Genomic DNA, 17,927 nt, shown 5'->3' on the forward strand with positions numbered 1-17,927 from the left:
CGAATCGGGGATATCTGTTGAATTACCATCATAACTTTGAAAGTTTATTGGTCTAGTTCGTTAAACTTGGACATTAGAGTAATCAAGTATCACTGAACATCCTGTGCGTGTTTCAGGTCACATGTCCAAGGTCAAAGGTCAATGAACTTTAGCCGAATTGGGTGTATCTGTTGAATTACCATCATAACTTTGAAAGTTTATGGATCTGATTCATGAAACTTGTACATAAGAGTAATCAAGTATCACTGAACATCCTGTTCCAGTTTCAGGTCACATGATCAAGGTCAAAGGTCATGTAAGGTCAATGAACTTTGGCCATGTTGGGGTTTTTTGTTGAATAACCATCATATCTCTGTAAGTTTATTGGTCTAGTTCATAAAAAGAGGACATAAGAGTAACCATGTATCACTGAACATCTTGTGCGAGTCAGAGTAGTATGCAAAGTCAGCACTGCTGCTATATTGAACCGCGTGGTGCAGGTGAGACGGCCAGAGGCACTCCACTTGTTAAGAAATATTGTTTGCTCTCACCTGGTAAAGGTACATTTTATCCCGATCCTGTACATGTAGGATCGCCAAATCTTGGCAAGACCTGCCATACTGCAAAAATGGGCTTATTACTATATTGATTTCTATTTAATTTCATTCCTTCCAGCATAACCATTATGATTGAGGACCTTGTCACAACGCTGGTACCACACAGTGAAGTGGTTCTCCATAAAGTTGCCACGATGGAGTATGCAGTTCTCCAGGCGTTGCATGGAGCCAACAATGCATTCAGACTCCTGCAAGGTAAATTAGTTTTCATAGATAAGGTTTAGGTACATGTTTGCTTTATAAACACTTTTATGACCAAAATATGAATGAAAATTGAAGCACTTCCAGTGCCCTGTTCTTGTGAATATGTAATGTGCACTGTGCAAATGTGAACTCCTTTCAATAAACTGCTACCACTTTCTACTGGTACTAATATGACTACTGCTACTACCACTACTACTTTAACTGCTACTACTACTACTACTACTACTACTACTACTACTACTACTACTACTACTACTACTACTACTACTACTACTACTACTACTACTACCACTACTACTTCTACTACTACTACTACTACTACTACTACTACTACTACTACAATTACTACTATTACTACTACTGCTGCTTCTACTAATACTACTATACTACGGTTACGACTTCTACTTCTACTACTACTACTACTACTACTACTACTACTACTACTACTACTACTACTATTTCTTCTACTATAACTACTTCTTCTGCTTTCTTTACTACAACTACTTCTACTAATTCCTGTACTACTACTGCTACTACTACTATTACTGCTTCTACTACTTCTTCTTTTACTTCTAGTACTGCAACCTCTTCTATTATTACTACTCCTGTTCTACTACTTTTACTTCTATGACTTGTACTTAAGTTTTTTGCTGCTAATACTTTTGTAAGTATTAATGCAATTATTGATAGATATGATGAATATGATGAGGATGGTAGTGGTGATGGTGATGGCGATGATCATGATAATGTTAATGATGGTAATAATGATGATGATGGTGATTATAATGATGTTAATGGAGGTGAGATCGTGAGAATAATAATTATATTTAAAGGCTACAACAATCATTTTAGTAATAAAATAGGATGGGGTGATGATGATTACTATCATCATTATGATGATAATTACAAAATCATTACAACCATCGCTACTATCATGAAACATAGTTATATGTTTTGATGCTTTTATCTTCTAGGAGTCAGTGAGGGTGTGATCATCCAGGACCTGCAAGGAACTGAAACGGCCAAGGCCATTGAAGCTCTCTTGGAGGTCGATCTCATCAAATTTAGCAATGCTCTATCAGACCCAGAGGTGGTGAGTTCCTCTTCCCTCTGCTCAGCCTCTGCATTGTCATTTAAACCAGGGTTCTCTCTAAGACTAGAAAGGCCCAGGAGGGTTATTCCATGCTGTTCCGTATGGAAATTTTGACATTTTTCATTTTTCCAGATAATATAGAATAAGAGTAATATATTTGCCCGATTGATGGTGATCCTCCAGTCGTACCGGAATTAACATTTTGAATTCTGCAAGAGAATAGTGTAGAGTTGCAAGATGGTTATCTACAGTTCTTCTGCAGCACCGTCATATTGTGCTACGTTTTCTTCCAGTGAAAGTCTTTCTGTTTCCTTTTATGGTAACCCCTGTAGGAACTCGGTAGGACAGCTTTTTGCTGGTAAACGCAAAGCTGGTATCAAACCAACTACCTAGGAAACATTGTACATGTAGGTTAATCAGTTAATAGTGGCTGACAGTTTATTCAGTAGCACAGTCTCTTGATGAATTGATTTCACATTTTATGCTTTTCCCCCTCTAACAGATTGGTGTAGTATCTCAGGTTGGTTATCTACCCTTCTTCTGCAATGCCACCATACGCGATGTCATCCTTGACTTGCCTGGCAAGGGCGTTGACACCTCTCTCTTTGATAGGACCATCTGTACCATTGATTGGCCCAGACTCATTGAGGAGCTTTATGTGTTTCTCAATGTGCCGCAGGTTGAAGAATGGGTAAGAAGTAATTTCCCATCTTTTGTTGTGTGTGTATGTGTCAGTGTGTCTATTAGACTGTTTCAAGAAACTTGCAATCAATTGCAAGCCAAATTTTGGTCCTCAAATCAATCATAAGTCTTGTAATCAATTCGTCGCATGGCTGGCAGAAGGGATGAAGCAAATCACTTTACTTGTTGATACAGGAAGTAGAACAATGATCAATAAACAGGATTGTTGCAGAAGTCCCATCATTTTTATAATATGCACAATGTTATTCACAATTATAAATCATTTCAACATCTGACATGAAACGCTTTAGAAATTCCCTCAGTTTGGAGCAATTACACACCCTTCCAAAATTTCATATCAAAAGTTCCCACTTTGCTTTATTACTAGATCACCATATCAGATCACATTCAAATGGGATCTTGATCAGAACAAAAGTCAAAATAGTGTTAATCAATGCCCTTTAACATACAGGCAATGTTCATTTTAAATCTTACAGCTGTCAAAGTACATGAACCCCAGCGGTGAATTATTGAAGCCTTCCGACATTGCATGGGACAAAGAAGTAGCCACGTTGGAGCTCTTCTTCAGGAATTTGGGAAATATCACTGTTATCCTTCAAGGCTTAGGAGAGCAACTGGATATTGACAAGATGCTAGCTTACTATGAGACTCAGTGGATCGCTGACATCATTGGTGTCTACCCAACCAACAACACAGAGTAAGAAACTAGGGAAGGTCTATGAGGCCATCGGTCCATCAGCCAGACGGTTACATAATGTTTATCTGTGTAAAAAAATTCTGCTTTAATGGAAAAAAATATATATTCTTGTTGTATAAACCCAACCTAACTTTGTCAAACCTGACAACTTATTTTTAAAATTCAAATTTGACCCCCAAACAAATGTACGGACAGAAAACACTATAGTCTTTTACTAAGTACAGGTCTGTTATGCACCAGTCCTTCGGGACATGATTTAAAACTGAAAGCATAATTTATAGGGTTTAATAGGCCAATTTCAAAATGGTTGTATACAAATGCAATCCTTGGTTGTGTGGACCCTTGGCCTCATGGGGAAAACCCCAGAGAAAATATTCTGTCCACTTTCTATGCACAAAGGTATTTGATTATTGCATAATGAAGATTTTTTTGCTATTGTCTGAGGTTTAACATGACATGTGTATATTTCTTAAGTACAGCAGTGGAACTATAATTTAAAAAAAAATAAAGATCTTGGGCTTTGCCCATCTCACAAAGCCCTATCTTTATTGTAAACACCATGATGGAATCCTTGAGTGGGATGAGCTGCTGAGGCCTGTTTACATGATAATTACCATAATTGAAAAGTTGAGAAATTGTTGAGACTATTTGTGAAACAAGGCTTCCTTTTCATTTTTTTCGAAATGTCTGTTGATTTTCTTCATACTATTTTTTAGTCCTTAACTATGCATCATATTGGAACACACTGAAGATATATATCAAATCCCTTTTTCTATATTTCATACTTTCTCATTTGATAAAGTATTTAAGAATTTGCATTGCCACTCAATCTAAACAGCATGTCCCTTATGTCTTCCCCTTTCATATAAGACCGGTGGGGGGGGGGTGTTTCACAAAGATTTAAGTGTGACTTTAAGAAACACTAAAATTGTCAGTTACGTTCGGTATAGAAGACAGTATGGATGGATGTGGTGATTTTTTACCTGATTGCTAAGAAAGCAATTAATGCTTGTAAGCAAGCAACCAGAGGACCGACGGCTTAAAGTCCCCTCTGAAGGACCTGGTACTGAGGATTAATGCCTTACCAAAGGGCACTAGCGCACCTAGTGGGAATCGAACCCGGGTCACCAGAATACGAATCCCCCGCTCTACCGACTGAGCTATCGCGCCTCCAAATCATGTAGGAGATGAAGTACTATTTCAGATAAACTCATTTCCAAATTTTTGCTTTTTGAAAACTAATTTATTATATAGCCTCTCCAAAGAGATCCTTAACTAGCGACTTACCGCTGGTTTTGGGGTGGCTGGTCACAAATGAGACCTAGGATTGATAAATGGTTTTTCTTTATGTCTCTAGCTTCATAGATGTTCTGACTGAGCAGCTGAACATGGTCTGGAAGCAACTGGACGATTCCCTCGCTGAAGTTCCAGGATGGGATCAGTATAGGACAAACGTCTATATAATACTATCGGCCATTGAACAGATTACAACTATGAACACTACAGGTGAGTTCATACATGAATTCTATTCTGTTTCATTGTGAAAACTCACATTTCATTGATATTACATCAGAGTTCATTTTTAGTTTATATCTACATTAAGCATTCTACTAAGAATTTCAAAATTTTGAGAATTATCTTGTCGCAATAACTATATAAAAAATGTTAGTACTGCACTGGTTGAACACTGGTTGAAAGTGGTCATTGTATTTCCTTGTGCTTGAATGAATTTATCTTTTGAATGTGGAATTATCTCATTCCCATTCATTTTGTGAATGGACCAGTTCGTTTTAGTAGGCAACTGGTAGACAACTTATAATTGGCCATGTAACATGTGGCATTAGAATGTAACAATTTACATGTATATTTTTTCTGTCTATATACATTCTTTGCCTATTTCAGAGTTTACCTTCTATTATTCAAAGGGGAATCAAACCTAAATTAAAAAAAGTTTTTGAGAGGAGAAAAGGAGAACCAGAAAAGTAGATAAGCAAAAGTTTGAACAATACCAGACAAGAAAGTTATGAATTTATAACGTTGTAAAAATGGTAATCACAACACTTACTATAAAGTAAGACTCACTACCATCCCTGAAAGAATATCATGATTTTTCTATTCATACAGGAGTACCATCCTTTACCTTGGGCAGTATTGTGCCCAACGTAACTGAATTGGTTGTCCTCCTGAGGGAGATTCCAAATCTCAGTGATGACCTTATATACCAGCTCCTTAATGCTCCCATTGACCCTGCCATGGTAAGTGAAAGATGAACTCCAGGGGCCTGTCTTACAAAGAGTTGCGATTGATCCAATCAATTAACTATGGAAAGCCAGCAAAGCTAACTTATGAAATGCATGGTTATTCAAAATTTGTTCTAGATATGAATGTGTATCCATAAAGTCATTGATTTCTTGACAATTTAGTGTGTTTTCCTTTGTTTAAAAAGGACATTGTGCAATTTCCTGTGGGAAAAATAAGTATGACTCTAATGGATTTCCATAGAGTTACAATTGATTGGATCAATCGTAACTCTTTGTAAGACGATTCAGTCAAGTTGGTACTTATTTTCAAATCTCCAAAAATGAAATATTGTATAATTCACACAATACAAAACAAAAGAAATAGTGAATGAAGGACATCATCGACTGTCTCATTTTAGTTGTACATATCACTGTTTTGTGAAAAATAAGCAAAACTATAAATTGTACATCCGATTTTGATGAAATTGACAGCAGTTTGCTAGTTTCTTTTTTCGATTTTGCTTGCTAATACAAGCATTCTTGCTTTCTTAGCAATCGGGTAAAAATCACCACCTTTTACCATTATATATTTTATGCAGCTGATTGAGTTAGCATCATCTAACAGCTGGAATGAGACCCTTTGTGATGCAGACCTACTGAGTGGTATCTTCATTGAACCAGCTGGACTAAACATGACCCAGCTTCAGGAGGTGCTGTGCAGCATCGATTTCCAAGCTATAATTGATCAGTTGTCACAAGGAACTGGTATTGAGCATCTTGTGTCTATGGTAAGTCATCAGAATCTTTTGAGAAAGGAGGCATTTCGCTGAAATTCAGTGCGGTGTGTTTCCCCGCAGGAATCCAGTAAGCGTCTTTTCCTCATTAACCCTTACACTCAACATATACAAAGCAATATGCATTTGGGTAATGCTGAAATCAAGTGCTTGTCGAATGGGGTTGGAATTGATTTCTTTGAATAAACAAATCGGAAAATGCACTCAGTAAATTGGTACATAAAATTCCAACAAAGTAATAATGTTAATTGGTTGCTTTCAATAATCGGTTTGAATAAAATAGTCGATAAGTATGAGAGAGAAAGTTAGAAGAATAGATAGTCCTCACGGCTCTCTTTTGATTTTTTAAGTATGAATTCAAGTTTTGTCTTTGAGGCATTTTACTAGCCTAAAATTCAATTTTTCTGATATGTCAGTAATAAAGTAGAATACAATAGGTTCAAAATATGCCAAAAATGTGGTTTAAGTTTGTTGATGACTCCAAGATTTCTTGAGAGCTATGATACAAAGTATGAAAGAATCTTGGTCTGTAAAGTATTTTTTTATTTACTCATGAATGTTTGTTCAAAGACTTTAATATCAATAATGTCAATCTATTGTCCCATGTAATTTTAAAAATATTTTTATGAGTATGTGTATGTAACTACTAAACCTATTTTGTTAACCTTGTGAATTTCTTCTAAAACTACTTTATAGTTGTAATGACAGTATAATACTCAACCACTTTGCCAAATGAATAAAAAGTAAGTAAAAGCTTTCTCAGGTTTATGCTAAGATTATCTTAATTCCTTCTCTCTGGAGATAATTGATCAAATCATTAATTACAATGTAGGAATGATTGTTCAGATACTTTAATATCAATAATGCCGATCTATTGACCCATGTACATGTAAAATCTGTTTATGAATATGCATTTCAAATTACTAGTATCTATTGCTATTTTCATTAACCATGTGCGTTTCTTCTCAAACTACTTTACACTTTTCCAAATGAAAAAAAATTATAAAGGGATCTTCAGATTTATGCTTAGATAATCTAAATTCCTTCTATCTGCAGATAATTGATCAGATCATTAATTTCAGTGGAGGAGATGATTTTGGCATAGGTGATTATGATCCAGCACAATGGGCTTCTAGACTGGAACAACTTATCAAGTCATATGATCTACAAAATATACAAGGGTATGTTGATCCATAACACTGCTGTGTTGATGCAAGGACGCCCTTAACACTACACATTTGTTCATGGCATGCACGCCAAAACACAGTTAGCAGAAGGCATAAGTGCATTGTGTAAGGGTGTTTCTGCACCGATGCGGTGTTTGAAAATGTTTTGCCAAGTGCGTTCTTGCACCGACATGAGGGTATGTGTAGCCCATTTAGGACAGTATATTTTTTGTGTGTACCATTAACCAGTATGTTAATAGCTTGCTGTTTAACATTTTCAATTTGATAGCCTTAGGATTGTACATTTCAAGGCCTTAGAGTTTGATCAATTGGTTATGGAATCACTACTGCGATAATAGGGCATTTTAAATAGAGGAAAATGCTATCAGTGTTTTACATTTTTATTTCATGTGTTTCAAATGAAAGTATTTCAAAAGTTATGTGCATTATATTTTGATTGATTTTAAGTTGATTTTTTAATTGATAATACATGTATGTGTATGTTATTGGATTGGAATTAATTTGGCCTGATTTAAATTCAGATGGGCCTCAGCTTTAATGGGAAGTGGGTTTTTATTTGCTGACTCCAATCTTTTTGAAAAAGCATTGGACACTGTAACCGAGACATCATTTGGGGAAAAAGCAAATTCTGTGTGCCAGTGAGAAACTCTTAAGCCAAACCTGGTCAGCCTCTGAAAATTAAAGTCGGCCTATGAATGTGAGGAAATCACTTTGCCATAGGGCAATTTCCAGTGGCATTACATAACATCTGCTGGTCATAAGCCTTGTTCTTCTTTTGGTGATTTTTATCCAAATGGTGTCGAATTCTCCATGACAATTGACAATAATCTCTTTTTAATGCAATGTTATTTAGTTGAGTTTGATTTGACTATGACTTGACCTTGTGACTGATATTATATGGTTTGATTTGATTTTGTTTTGTTACAATAGGTTCATTGATTCACTTGCTAATGAGTTCCTAATGATATATGAAGACATTGATAGCATGCTGGAGAATGTGACTGGCTGGAATGAATTCAAAGCCGATCTTAGCATTTTTCTAACTATCCTCAACTACACAACACCTTACCTAGGCAATGGAACTAATGGTAAGATGAGAAGAAGTTCTGGCAGTTCAAAAAATACTTCAAAATTCACAAATAAGTTGGGAAGGAATACTATCTGCAATGGGCCAGAATAGAGGCTCGTGCTGGAAAAGCACAAATTAACAAAATTTTCCCGTCTAGAAGAGTTAATCTTTTCTATATCTTGTATAAAAATTCAATCATAAAATTCATTGAAAGCGAATGAACATAAATAGTTGATTGTTGATTGTCTGATTGTTTACTTTGAACTGTTGATTTTTTGTCTCGCTTGCATAGCAGAGCGAGACTTTTGGCGCTGTTTATTGCCGATAGCTGCGATGTCGACGTTGAAAGCTAAGCAATATAAGTTTTTGAAATGTCATCATAACATAGAAAGTATATAAAACTATTTATTATTCCTGGGTCCGCCACTATAAGGAACTATAAGGTGCCTTCTTTCACAACAGTTTTTGGCTACCATATTCTAATTAGTTGTCTCTTTTTGTTACAGGGGAAGAGCCGATCTCCCTGTCAATATTGGTACCCAATGCCACAGAGCTGGCGCTTTTCTTGGCCCAAAACACACCCTTCAGTCCTGAAATCATCAGTGCTATCATCTACACTCCTATAAATCCTACAAAGGTATGGAGGCCTACTTGAAGAAAGCGATGATAATGTGATGGGTGGGGTGGGTTGTGATTATGATGATGATGACATTTAGGATGATGATGATGGTGGTGGTGGTGGTGGTGATGATTGTTATGGTGATGATGACTATGATGATAATGATGATGATGATGATGACATTGATGATGATGAGGGTGATGACATTGATGATGATGGTGATGATGATGATGATAATGATGATAATGGTGATGACATTGATAATGATGATGATGATGATGTGATATGATGATTATGATAATGATGATGATGATAATGGAGATGAAATTGATGATGATGATGATGATGATGGTGATGTTTGTGATGATGATGGTGATGTTGATGGTGATGATGATTGAGATCATTGTGATGGTGATGATGATGCTGGTAATGATAATGACAATATGATCATTTATCATAATATCTAATATTTTTTTCAACCTGGACTAAAATTGTTATGTCATTATGACATACACGTGAGAAAATGAATGACCCTTGAAGTTACATGTACAGTACATGTAGTGCCTAAAATGTCATTAGTTCATTCATCCTTTCCTCCATTATAGCTTATTGAGCTGGCTGTTTTAAACAACTGGAATTCAACCCTATGCAGTGAAGAGGGTCTACGCATGCTCTTTATCATCCCTGATGGATTCAATGTGACAATGCTACAGGGAGCACTGTGCAGTGTGGATTTTCAGAATACGTTGATGGAATTAATGGCAAATGGGGCAATTGAAAACATCATTTCAGTGGTAAGTTATATCGACAAAGAAAAAGAAATATCTTTTCAAGGAAGTTTTTATGCTTCAAAGAGAAACGATCACTAATTGGTACTTGTAACATTATTTTTACATGGTCGAAAGCAATGGAATTCTATGTTAATGAAATTAAGCCATGCATTTAAAGCAATATAGTACTTCGTAAAAGGATGATTTAAAAATAAAGAAAAAACATACTTTGAACTAGACTTTGTAGTACAATAGAAATTCCAATTGTGTTTATATTTCAGTTTACTTGAATTTAGGTTCATTTGTATTTTTCGTCCTTCATGATACACAGTGAACTGTTTGATGCTAGCTTATTTTGTTTTTCATTTACCATAACCATGCCATTTACTTTGACTTTCTTCTTGTCATTTCTTTCATGCTTAACTCTTGACATTACTCGTTTTATAGATTATTGATGAGTTATACTTGAGTATTATCCCGGAACTCACAATACCAGGCTTTGATTTGGAACTCCTAACCGACCTCATCCCCAAAATAATCGCCACAGTACGAGCCGGAAACGTGCAGAACTTACCTCAGTACTTTGAAAGGTATGTGCATGTATCTGTTTTCTCCAGTTTTGGGATTTTATCATTACTCTGACTGCCAGAAGTTCATAAGGGTTAAATGAGGAAAAATTTCCATCAATCTTAGATGAGGAATAACAAAGTTATAACATTTCAAAGTTTTGCTTTATTTTGGTGAAACATTCCCCTACATGTGCTCGTGAATATGCAATGAGTGGGCTAGTGATATCATTCTTGTGTATTTTATTATAGGGAATTACGTTTACTAGTTTTCAAATTTTCTCCTCCAAGAATGTAGGAATAGGATTAATCAGTGATTTAGAAGATACTCATTGCTGATACTTTTTTTTTCCAAACCAGACATATATGGTTTTACACACATGTACGAAAATATGGAATAATTAACAAGATATAGGAAACAAATAGGAAAGCCCACCTATTGCATAATCATGACGGCATGCAGAGAAGGGTCATTAGTAATATTGCTGTATTTTGAAATTAAATAACTTTGTAACTGTTAGGAGATCTGTTACAGGCAGAGTTAATTTCCAACATTGCCAGCATGGGCTTTGGAAAGTAAAAAAAATAATGAGTGATTTGATGAGCTGCCGGATTTTTTATTTAAGAATACCATGTTGAATGCTACCACATGTCCTTTCATGAATAGCACTTTTAATTCATAGCTATCTTCAGAAACCGCGTACCCGGGCATCACAAATTTGGTCTCAAAAGATGCGCAACACCTGAAAGTAAAAACTCAGCAAGCGGCATGGTCAAAAAATTTTGTGCAAGGGCATTGTGATAAAATTTTTCCAGGGGGGGGGGTCAAATTGATCCCCAAGTTTAATGAGGGTTAAAAAGCCTTCGGTCTTTCGGTTGCTTGGACGGCATGCAGAGAAGGGTCATTAGTAAATATTGCTGTATTTTGAAATGAAATAACTTTGTCATTTCTTTTCCGAATTTCATCATTTTGTCTGTTGAATTTCCATCTTTTTATTTAGATGTTGCTATTTTCTGCCTGAAGTACCCCTTTAACCTTTTGTTTTTACCTCTTTTCATCCTCCAGCTTGAACAGCCTGACAGCAATGTTTGCCAATGAAACGTGGTACAGAGATGTCGTCATGCAACTTCAGTTTGCAGATTTTCTCAAAAAGACATTTTCCGATAAGATCATAGTGCTGGAAGGTAATTGCCCCACTTTGCATACCCATTCACCTGGGGCATGTTTCATGAACATCTTGTCATTAAAAAAATTTGCTCTTAGCCAATCAGGTGCGAGGATTTCAGACGTAAATAATGAAAAGCCAATGGATATAACTGGCTGTTTGTTTTATGAAATACTTCCTCTTCTTTTATGGAAAAGTCTAGGAACAGTCATGGGAGGTGTCTAGGAACAGTTTCATGTGTTTTTTTCTGTTTAATCAGATCAGTCTCTTCTGCTATTCATATTGATTGAGTTTCTTTATTTCATGGAAAAAATGGTCTTGGAATTTCAGCATCAAGTCCTTTTTAGCGATCATAATTTGGAATTGGGTATGGAGAAAGTAACTGTTGCTATATATTGCAATTTAAACTGATTTATACAAGAGGACAAAATCACAAAAACTTCATTATGATTAATGTACTATCCTACACAATGTTGAATATAGTGGGGTAATTGAAACATGCTTACATCAAAAAATAGGGTAAATGAATATACCCTTGAAGTGGACACAAGCTAAGAGGGTTTTATTGGATGGATATCCAATGAAAAATATTTGTATTGATTAATGGAGTATATTGTATGCATAAACATTACATAAAATACGTTATTCCGTTGATGCTAGAATGCAGAAAAAGTTCAAATTGGGTCCACATAGCATTTTGGAGTTTATAATCTGTGCATGATCTGTTTGTACATTGATCGTCATGAAGAACATTTGTTTACTTTTCCATTGCTTTGATTCAGGCCGCTCGATAACTTATCCAAGCCTCGGGAATCTCCTGGCAAACTCCTCTGAGATTCAACGGATTCTTCTTGATGATTACCAGGTTGGGTTGGGGCTTGTAGAAGGGATGATGTCACTTGCTTTACAACCTGAAAAGGTAATACGGATTCTTTGTTAACCTGTCTGATATGTAGTATAATATTAATAACATAGCATTCATGAGGCACCGACCATCTATTTGCCTTTTCAAAGGCGCACCATGTATAGTACCTCGGCTATAGCTCCTGCTGCTAAAGGCGCTTGGTGTATTGAAGGAATCAATCTTGTCAGGTACTCATTCACCTCACCCGGGTTAAGTGCAGCACAATGTGAGTAAATTTCTTGCGGAAGGAATACACACCATGGCCTTGGGATCAATCCACGTCCCTCAGATTGAAAGACTTAGAAACACAATCACAAGGATATCTGGTAGGAGCAGCGTTAATTTCCAACATTGCCAGCATGGGCTTTGGAAAGTAAAAAAAAAAAATGAGTGATTTGATGAGCTGCCAGATTTTTTCTTTAAGAATGCAAGGTTGAATGCTACCATGCGTCCTTTCATGAATAGCACTTTTAATTCATAGCTATCCTCGGAACCGCGTACCCGGGCGTCACAAATTTGCGCAAGATGCGCAAGACCTGAAAATAAAAACTCAGCAAGCTGCATGGTAAGAAAAATTTGCGCGAGGCATTGTGAAGAAATTTGTCCAAGGGGGGGGGTCAAATTGATCCCCCAGTTTAATAAGGGTTAAAGCCTTTGGTCCTTCGGTTGCTTGCCTATTTCACACTATCCTAGAAATAGGGTAAAAAACAAGTCACTGCCTAGCCACTAATGCACCTAATTTAAATGCATTTTTTTACAGCTTATATCATTCTTCAACATGACCAATCCATTTCTAACCCTGTGTGCCAATGGTCAGTTCTCGGATTTCTTCTACTCACCATATAATCCTGACCAGGATGTTGCAAGCCTTGAGGAGGCTATCTGTAAGGTCAATCCAGAACAACTAATCCTGGAACTCAAAGATCTTGTGTCTTTTGATGACCTCCTTGAACAGGTACAGTAATACAGAGCTGCTTGGTAAATATGTAGCATAAATAATACTGATATCCCCCTCTCGATTCAAAAACTAAAAGAGAATGAAACCATTGAAACCAGGTGAATTCATATGAAAGGGAGAAATTAACTGTTCAATGAAACTGTTCAATGAAAGTTTGAGGAAGATAGAATGAATGATAAAAAATTATGATCATTTAAATTAGAACATTGCATGCTAATGGATCTTCACAATCTGATGGTATTATTTATTTCTATCAATTATGCATTTTTATAACTAATTAAATAATTATTCATAATATATTTCACACATTTAGGGATATTTATGTAATTTCAACGAAAACTGGTAGAAAAATACAAGACAACTGAGTAATCATGAAAAATATGTTTGTTTTCCAAATGTGAAAGAAATCAATAAATGACATGAGTATACTTAATCTCCAGATAACCCGTAATTACGCTATATTTGTATGGAGTATGAAATTCACAGTGGCTGCAATAAAATCATAAAAAAATATAAAAAAATATAGAAGGGGGGGGTTGGAGGGGCTGTCAGGCTCACCCCTAAGTGAGGACAGGATTAATGATGAGTTTAAGGAAAGAGTGGTAACCCTCTATTCTGTAATTCATAACCAAAGACCACATTGTAAATTCCCTTTTTATTCTTCTATTTTGATACCTCAACTCTCTTAGATCCAATACCTGGACTCTAGCAACAGAACCGTCTCCTATAACTGGACGTCGGGTTATCTAGCCCAGGAGGGTCTTAACCAGGCCATAGAACATCTCATCGTCAATCCTCCTCAACTGTCCTTCGATGAAGCCTGGGTCAATGAGACTCTGGCGACATTGATAGGGCTGGCTGACCGGTTGAACAGGGCACAGCAGATGCTTTATGGAGGGTCTCCTTCAGATATATCAAAGTATGACGTTCAAAATGTTAACAAACACTGCCTACATGTACACAGTAAAAATGCTGTAATTTACAATTTCATACAATGCTGTTTACTATATGGACCATACAATTAAAAGTTTAAACAACATTGCTTGATTGAATCCTTGTCGTGTAAGATTTTTAAACACTTGTTTAAACATAAAAAAATACTGTAAGGTTTGTATAGTAAACAACATTGTACACAGATTTTAAACAGTAAATTTACTGTATAGATGGCTGATGCACAGGAGTAGCTAAAATTTATGTCAGACAGACAATGTCCTTGTGTAGTTGCAATATTTCATTGGATCGCTGTTTTTGAAATTTATTTTAGCTGTTAAATACTTCTAGGTTGTCTCTGGTATGATGCCTATGTTTCTACTTAATCTTATGGTGATTTACATGTCCTCCTGTATAGACAATATACATAATGCTTTAGGCGATACGTTTGTTTCATGATAATTATGCAACACATAATAGATTTCATATTTTTGGCATGCCAAATTCTAATCGTGAAAAGGCTTGGGGCACTGAGGAAGAGAAGGACGAAGATAAAGAAGAGGAAGGCAAAGAAGGAGGGGCAAGAAAATAATGATAGTGAGAGTTAAAAATAATAATAATTATCATGATGATGGCAAGAAGGAGAAAAAAAAAGAAAAGGAGAAGAAGGAGAAGGAGAAGTAGAAGGAGATCAACAATAAAAACAACAAACGAAGATGATTAATTCATGAACAAATTCCTACAAAATATTTTGAATTGATTTTAATCATTACACTATTTGTGGCAGTGGTGGGATCATTGTGAGTCAATGTGGATTGATTGTTGTTTTTTTCAGTTCCTTTGCTAGTCTAGCGTTGATGTTAGAGCAAGGTATCATGGCCAACCAGTCCTGGGCTATTGACATGGCTTCTTCGCTGAGGACAATCAATGCTGTTCTGGAATACACCAACACCAAACTCTGGGCACTTCCAGGTATATCATAAATCATTGTGTAGAATAGCTAACAAGTTCTAGAAGACCAATACCTGACCATATTTTTTCTTAATGTTATAGGCTATTTCCTTTGTAAAATGTGAAAGAATGAAAACTATTAGTTCACCCCATCTCCAAACTATAATTTGTATAATATGTCATTTTACTCCTACTGTTAATGCCAATAAAGTCCAATGTTATAATGTTTGAAAGGGGATCAGCAATTTACATGTGTAAACATGTGACATTTCTAATTCAATTTCGATACTTGACAGAGATAATTATACAAATGCAGTTTGGGTAGAAGTCTAATTACTGTAACCTGATGATCTCTCCACCTAGCCGACAGATACACTACGAATACTGCTAAAAATAAAGCATGATATACATGTATCACAATTCTAATTACAAGTATAGATAGACATTATTGTAAGGATGGAGGCAGATAACAAGGCTAGTTTAATTGACACAACAATTTTGGCAAATTAGGGCTAACAAGCCCCACAGACTCGAAATGATGTATATTACGAGCTGAAGATAAGAATTTCCCATGAGTGATGTCTAATTGACTGTTGATTACTTCTTTATTAAAGGGAAGAACATCACGCTACAGGATTTACTTCCACCAGATATTGCTACTGCCATCGAGGCCAACTCGGACCTCACCCCTGATATCATTACCATGCTCCTGCACGGGTCTGTTGATACAGCTTTGGTAAGTTGTGTTAAAGGCACTTTCTCATCATTTTTTATGGGAAAATTGGCCCGATTTGTATGCTTGACCTGTAACAGCTGATGCAAATCAGAGTTGAATGAGATGTATGACCAGCAGACATTGTGTATTGCCGCTGGAAATTCCACCCTTTGGTGAAGTCCTTGGCTCTGTCTTGCAAAGAGTTGTGATTGACTCAATCAACCACAACTATGGAAAGCCACAAACATCAACATCTAAAATGCATGTTTGTTCAAAATATATTCTAGATGTGATATATTATTATTCATTCATTGTTTTCTTGAAATTTCAGTGTGCTTCTCTTTATTTATTTACAAAGGACATCATTCAAATTTCCTGCAGAAAAAAATTATGACATTGTTGGAATTCCAAATAGTTTAAGATGATCAGATCAATCGTAACTCTTTGTGAGACAGGGCCCTTATCTCTCTTTCCCTGGCCTGACCGTTGACTGATTAATTAAGAAAAAAAAAAGGCTTGGCTGAAGAAATCATGACTGGCACATCATGGTATTCCAAATACTTTTCACAAAGTCTGGAGTTGGCAAATATTGTATTTGCATACTATGTATCTTGCTATGGAATTGGTCAATAGTCATTCATGTGAAAAATGGTAGTTTCTTCATAAGTCATCACTCACAGTGATGGAACTTGTGCGTTTCAGTGATCTTATCAGCCTAGGGTCATAAAACGTTATAAATTAGTCTGAAGAGGTGATGAGGTCATTGCCCCTCGAATTTTCGGTCCATCAATCATTCTCCATCACACGTAGTGACAATCGTGCAAGATCTAGATGCGCTTGCGTAGTGTTCATATGCATTAGCAGAAAAACTTTGCGCAAAGTAGATGTGCATTGCCCCTCAATTGTTTTGATGTGACAGTTAGATTCATTATTGAGGCCACAATTGTCTTGCTGGAGCAAGATCTAGATGCTTGTGCATCAACATACAGGCTTTAATATCTCATAGGAATCCCCTTTCTAATTGTGGACCTTGTACTGTCAAGCAAATTTATGCTTTATATGTTTCTTATATACAGTTTGTATGTTCCACCATACCATACAACATTTAACGTGCACTTATGCTTTTTGATTCATTATTCCCCAACAGTTGCTAGTGGCCAATGAAACCTGGTTAGATGCCATTTGCTCTGATGCCCAATACATGAGCATGTACGTCACGTTACCTCCTGAAGTGGACGTAGAGGCTGCCCGTCAAGCCATTTGCCTTGTGAACTATGACCAATGGGCATTGGCGTACATGCAGGAGATACAGACTATCTTGATTGAGGTGAGATGTATAGAGAGTTTCCTAATCCCCACCCCCACTCCTCAGCAAATTTTGTCACTATACTGCTGCGCAAGTTATTATTGACTGCATCACTCGCTGACTTGCGCATCTTTTGAAACCAGACCCAGGTATCTGGTGCCAAAATTACACAACAACATGATTTTGTTTACAAAGTCTAGATGCAATATTTAGGGAAATTATTAACATGTGTCATTGCTTTATTTTGAAATACATAGTTACTCGCTTTTCAAACCTCCATATTTAAGGATTGTGGGCTATAAAATTCCAAATACTATGGCATTATTTCAAGCACAGAGAAAATTATTTCAAAATATCAAGAAATATAATCAGTTTTGAAGTTTAAAGAAAATCAATTTCTTCCTTTTTTCATAGGATCACAGTATACATGTGTAATGCTTTCTTATTTCCCCCTTTTTTT

The 17,927-nt window shown here is 36.2% G+C and overlaps 1 protein-coding gene across 1 annotated transcript in view; it reads left to right on the top strand.

Annotated features, from left to right (window-relative positions):
* The window catches only part of LOC121431427, a 140,732-nt gene that overhangs the window by 38,146 nt on the left and 84,659 nt on the right, over window positions 1–17,927 (top strand). Inside the window, exons 22-40 of the mRNA XM_041628996.1 lie at window positions 655–791; window positions 1,775–1,893; window positions 2,396–2,584; window positions 3,072–3,292; window positions 4,650–4,798; window positions 5,417–5,547; window positions 6,132–6,320; window positions 7,383–7,507; window positions 8,444–8,601; window positions 9,089–9,219; window positions 9,807–9,995; window positions 10,419–10,561; window positions 11,604–11,722; window positions 12,486–12,622; window positions 13,368–13,562; window positions 14,255–14,484; window positions 15,331–15,467; window positions 16,061–16,182; window positions 17,309–17,488. Coding sequence (XP_041484930.1) covers window positions 655–791; window positions 1,775–1,893; window positions 2,396–2,584; window positions 3,072–3,292; window positions 4,650–4,798; window positions 5,417–5,547; window positions 6,132–6,320; window positions 7,383–7,507; window positions 8,444–8,601; window positions 9,089–9,219; window positions 9,807–9,995; window positions 10,419–10,561; window positions 11,604–11,722; window positions 12,486–12,622; window positions 13,368–13,562; window positions 14,255–14,484; window positions 15,331–15,467; window positions 16,061–16,182; window positions 17,309–17,488 — 3,001 coding nt within the window. The remainder of the gene's footprint in view (window positions 1–654; window positions 792–1,774; window positions 1,894–2,395; window positions 2,585–3,071; window positions 3,293–4,649; window positions 4,799–5,416; window positions 5,548–6,131; window positions 6,321–7,382; window positions 7,508–8,443; window positions 8,602–9,088; window positions 9,220–9,806; window positions 9,996–10,418; window positions 10,562–11,603; window positions 11,723–12,485; window positions 12,623–13,367; window positions 13,563–14,254; window positions 14,485–15,330; window positions 15,468–16,060; window positions 16,183–17,308; window positions 17,489–17,927) is intronic.

Source organism: Lytechinus variegatus, chromosome 17 (genome assembly GCF_018143015.1).
Source record: "Lytechinus variegatus isolate NC3 chromosome 17, Lvar_3.0, whole genome shotgun sequence".
In the NCBI taxonomy this organism is placed as follows: Eukaryota; Metazoa; Echinodermata; class Echinoidea; order Temnopleuroida; family Toxopneustidae; genus Lytechinus; species Lytechinus variegatus.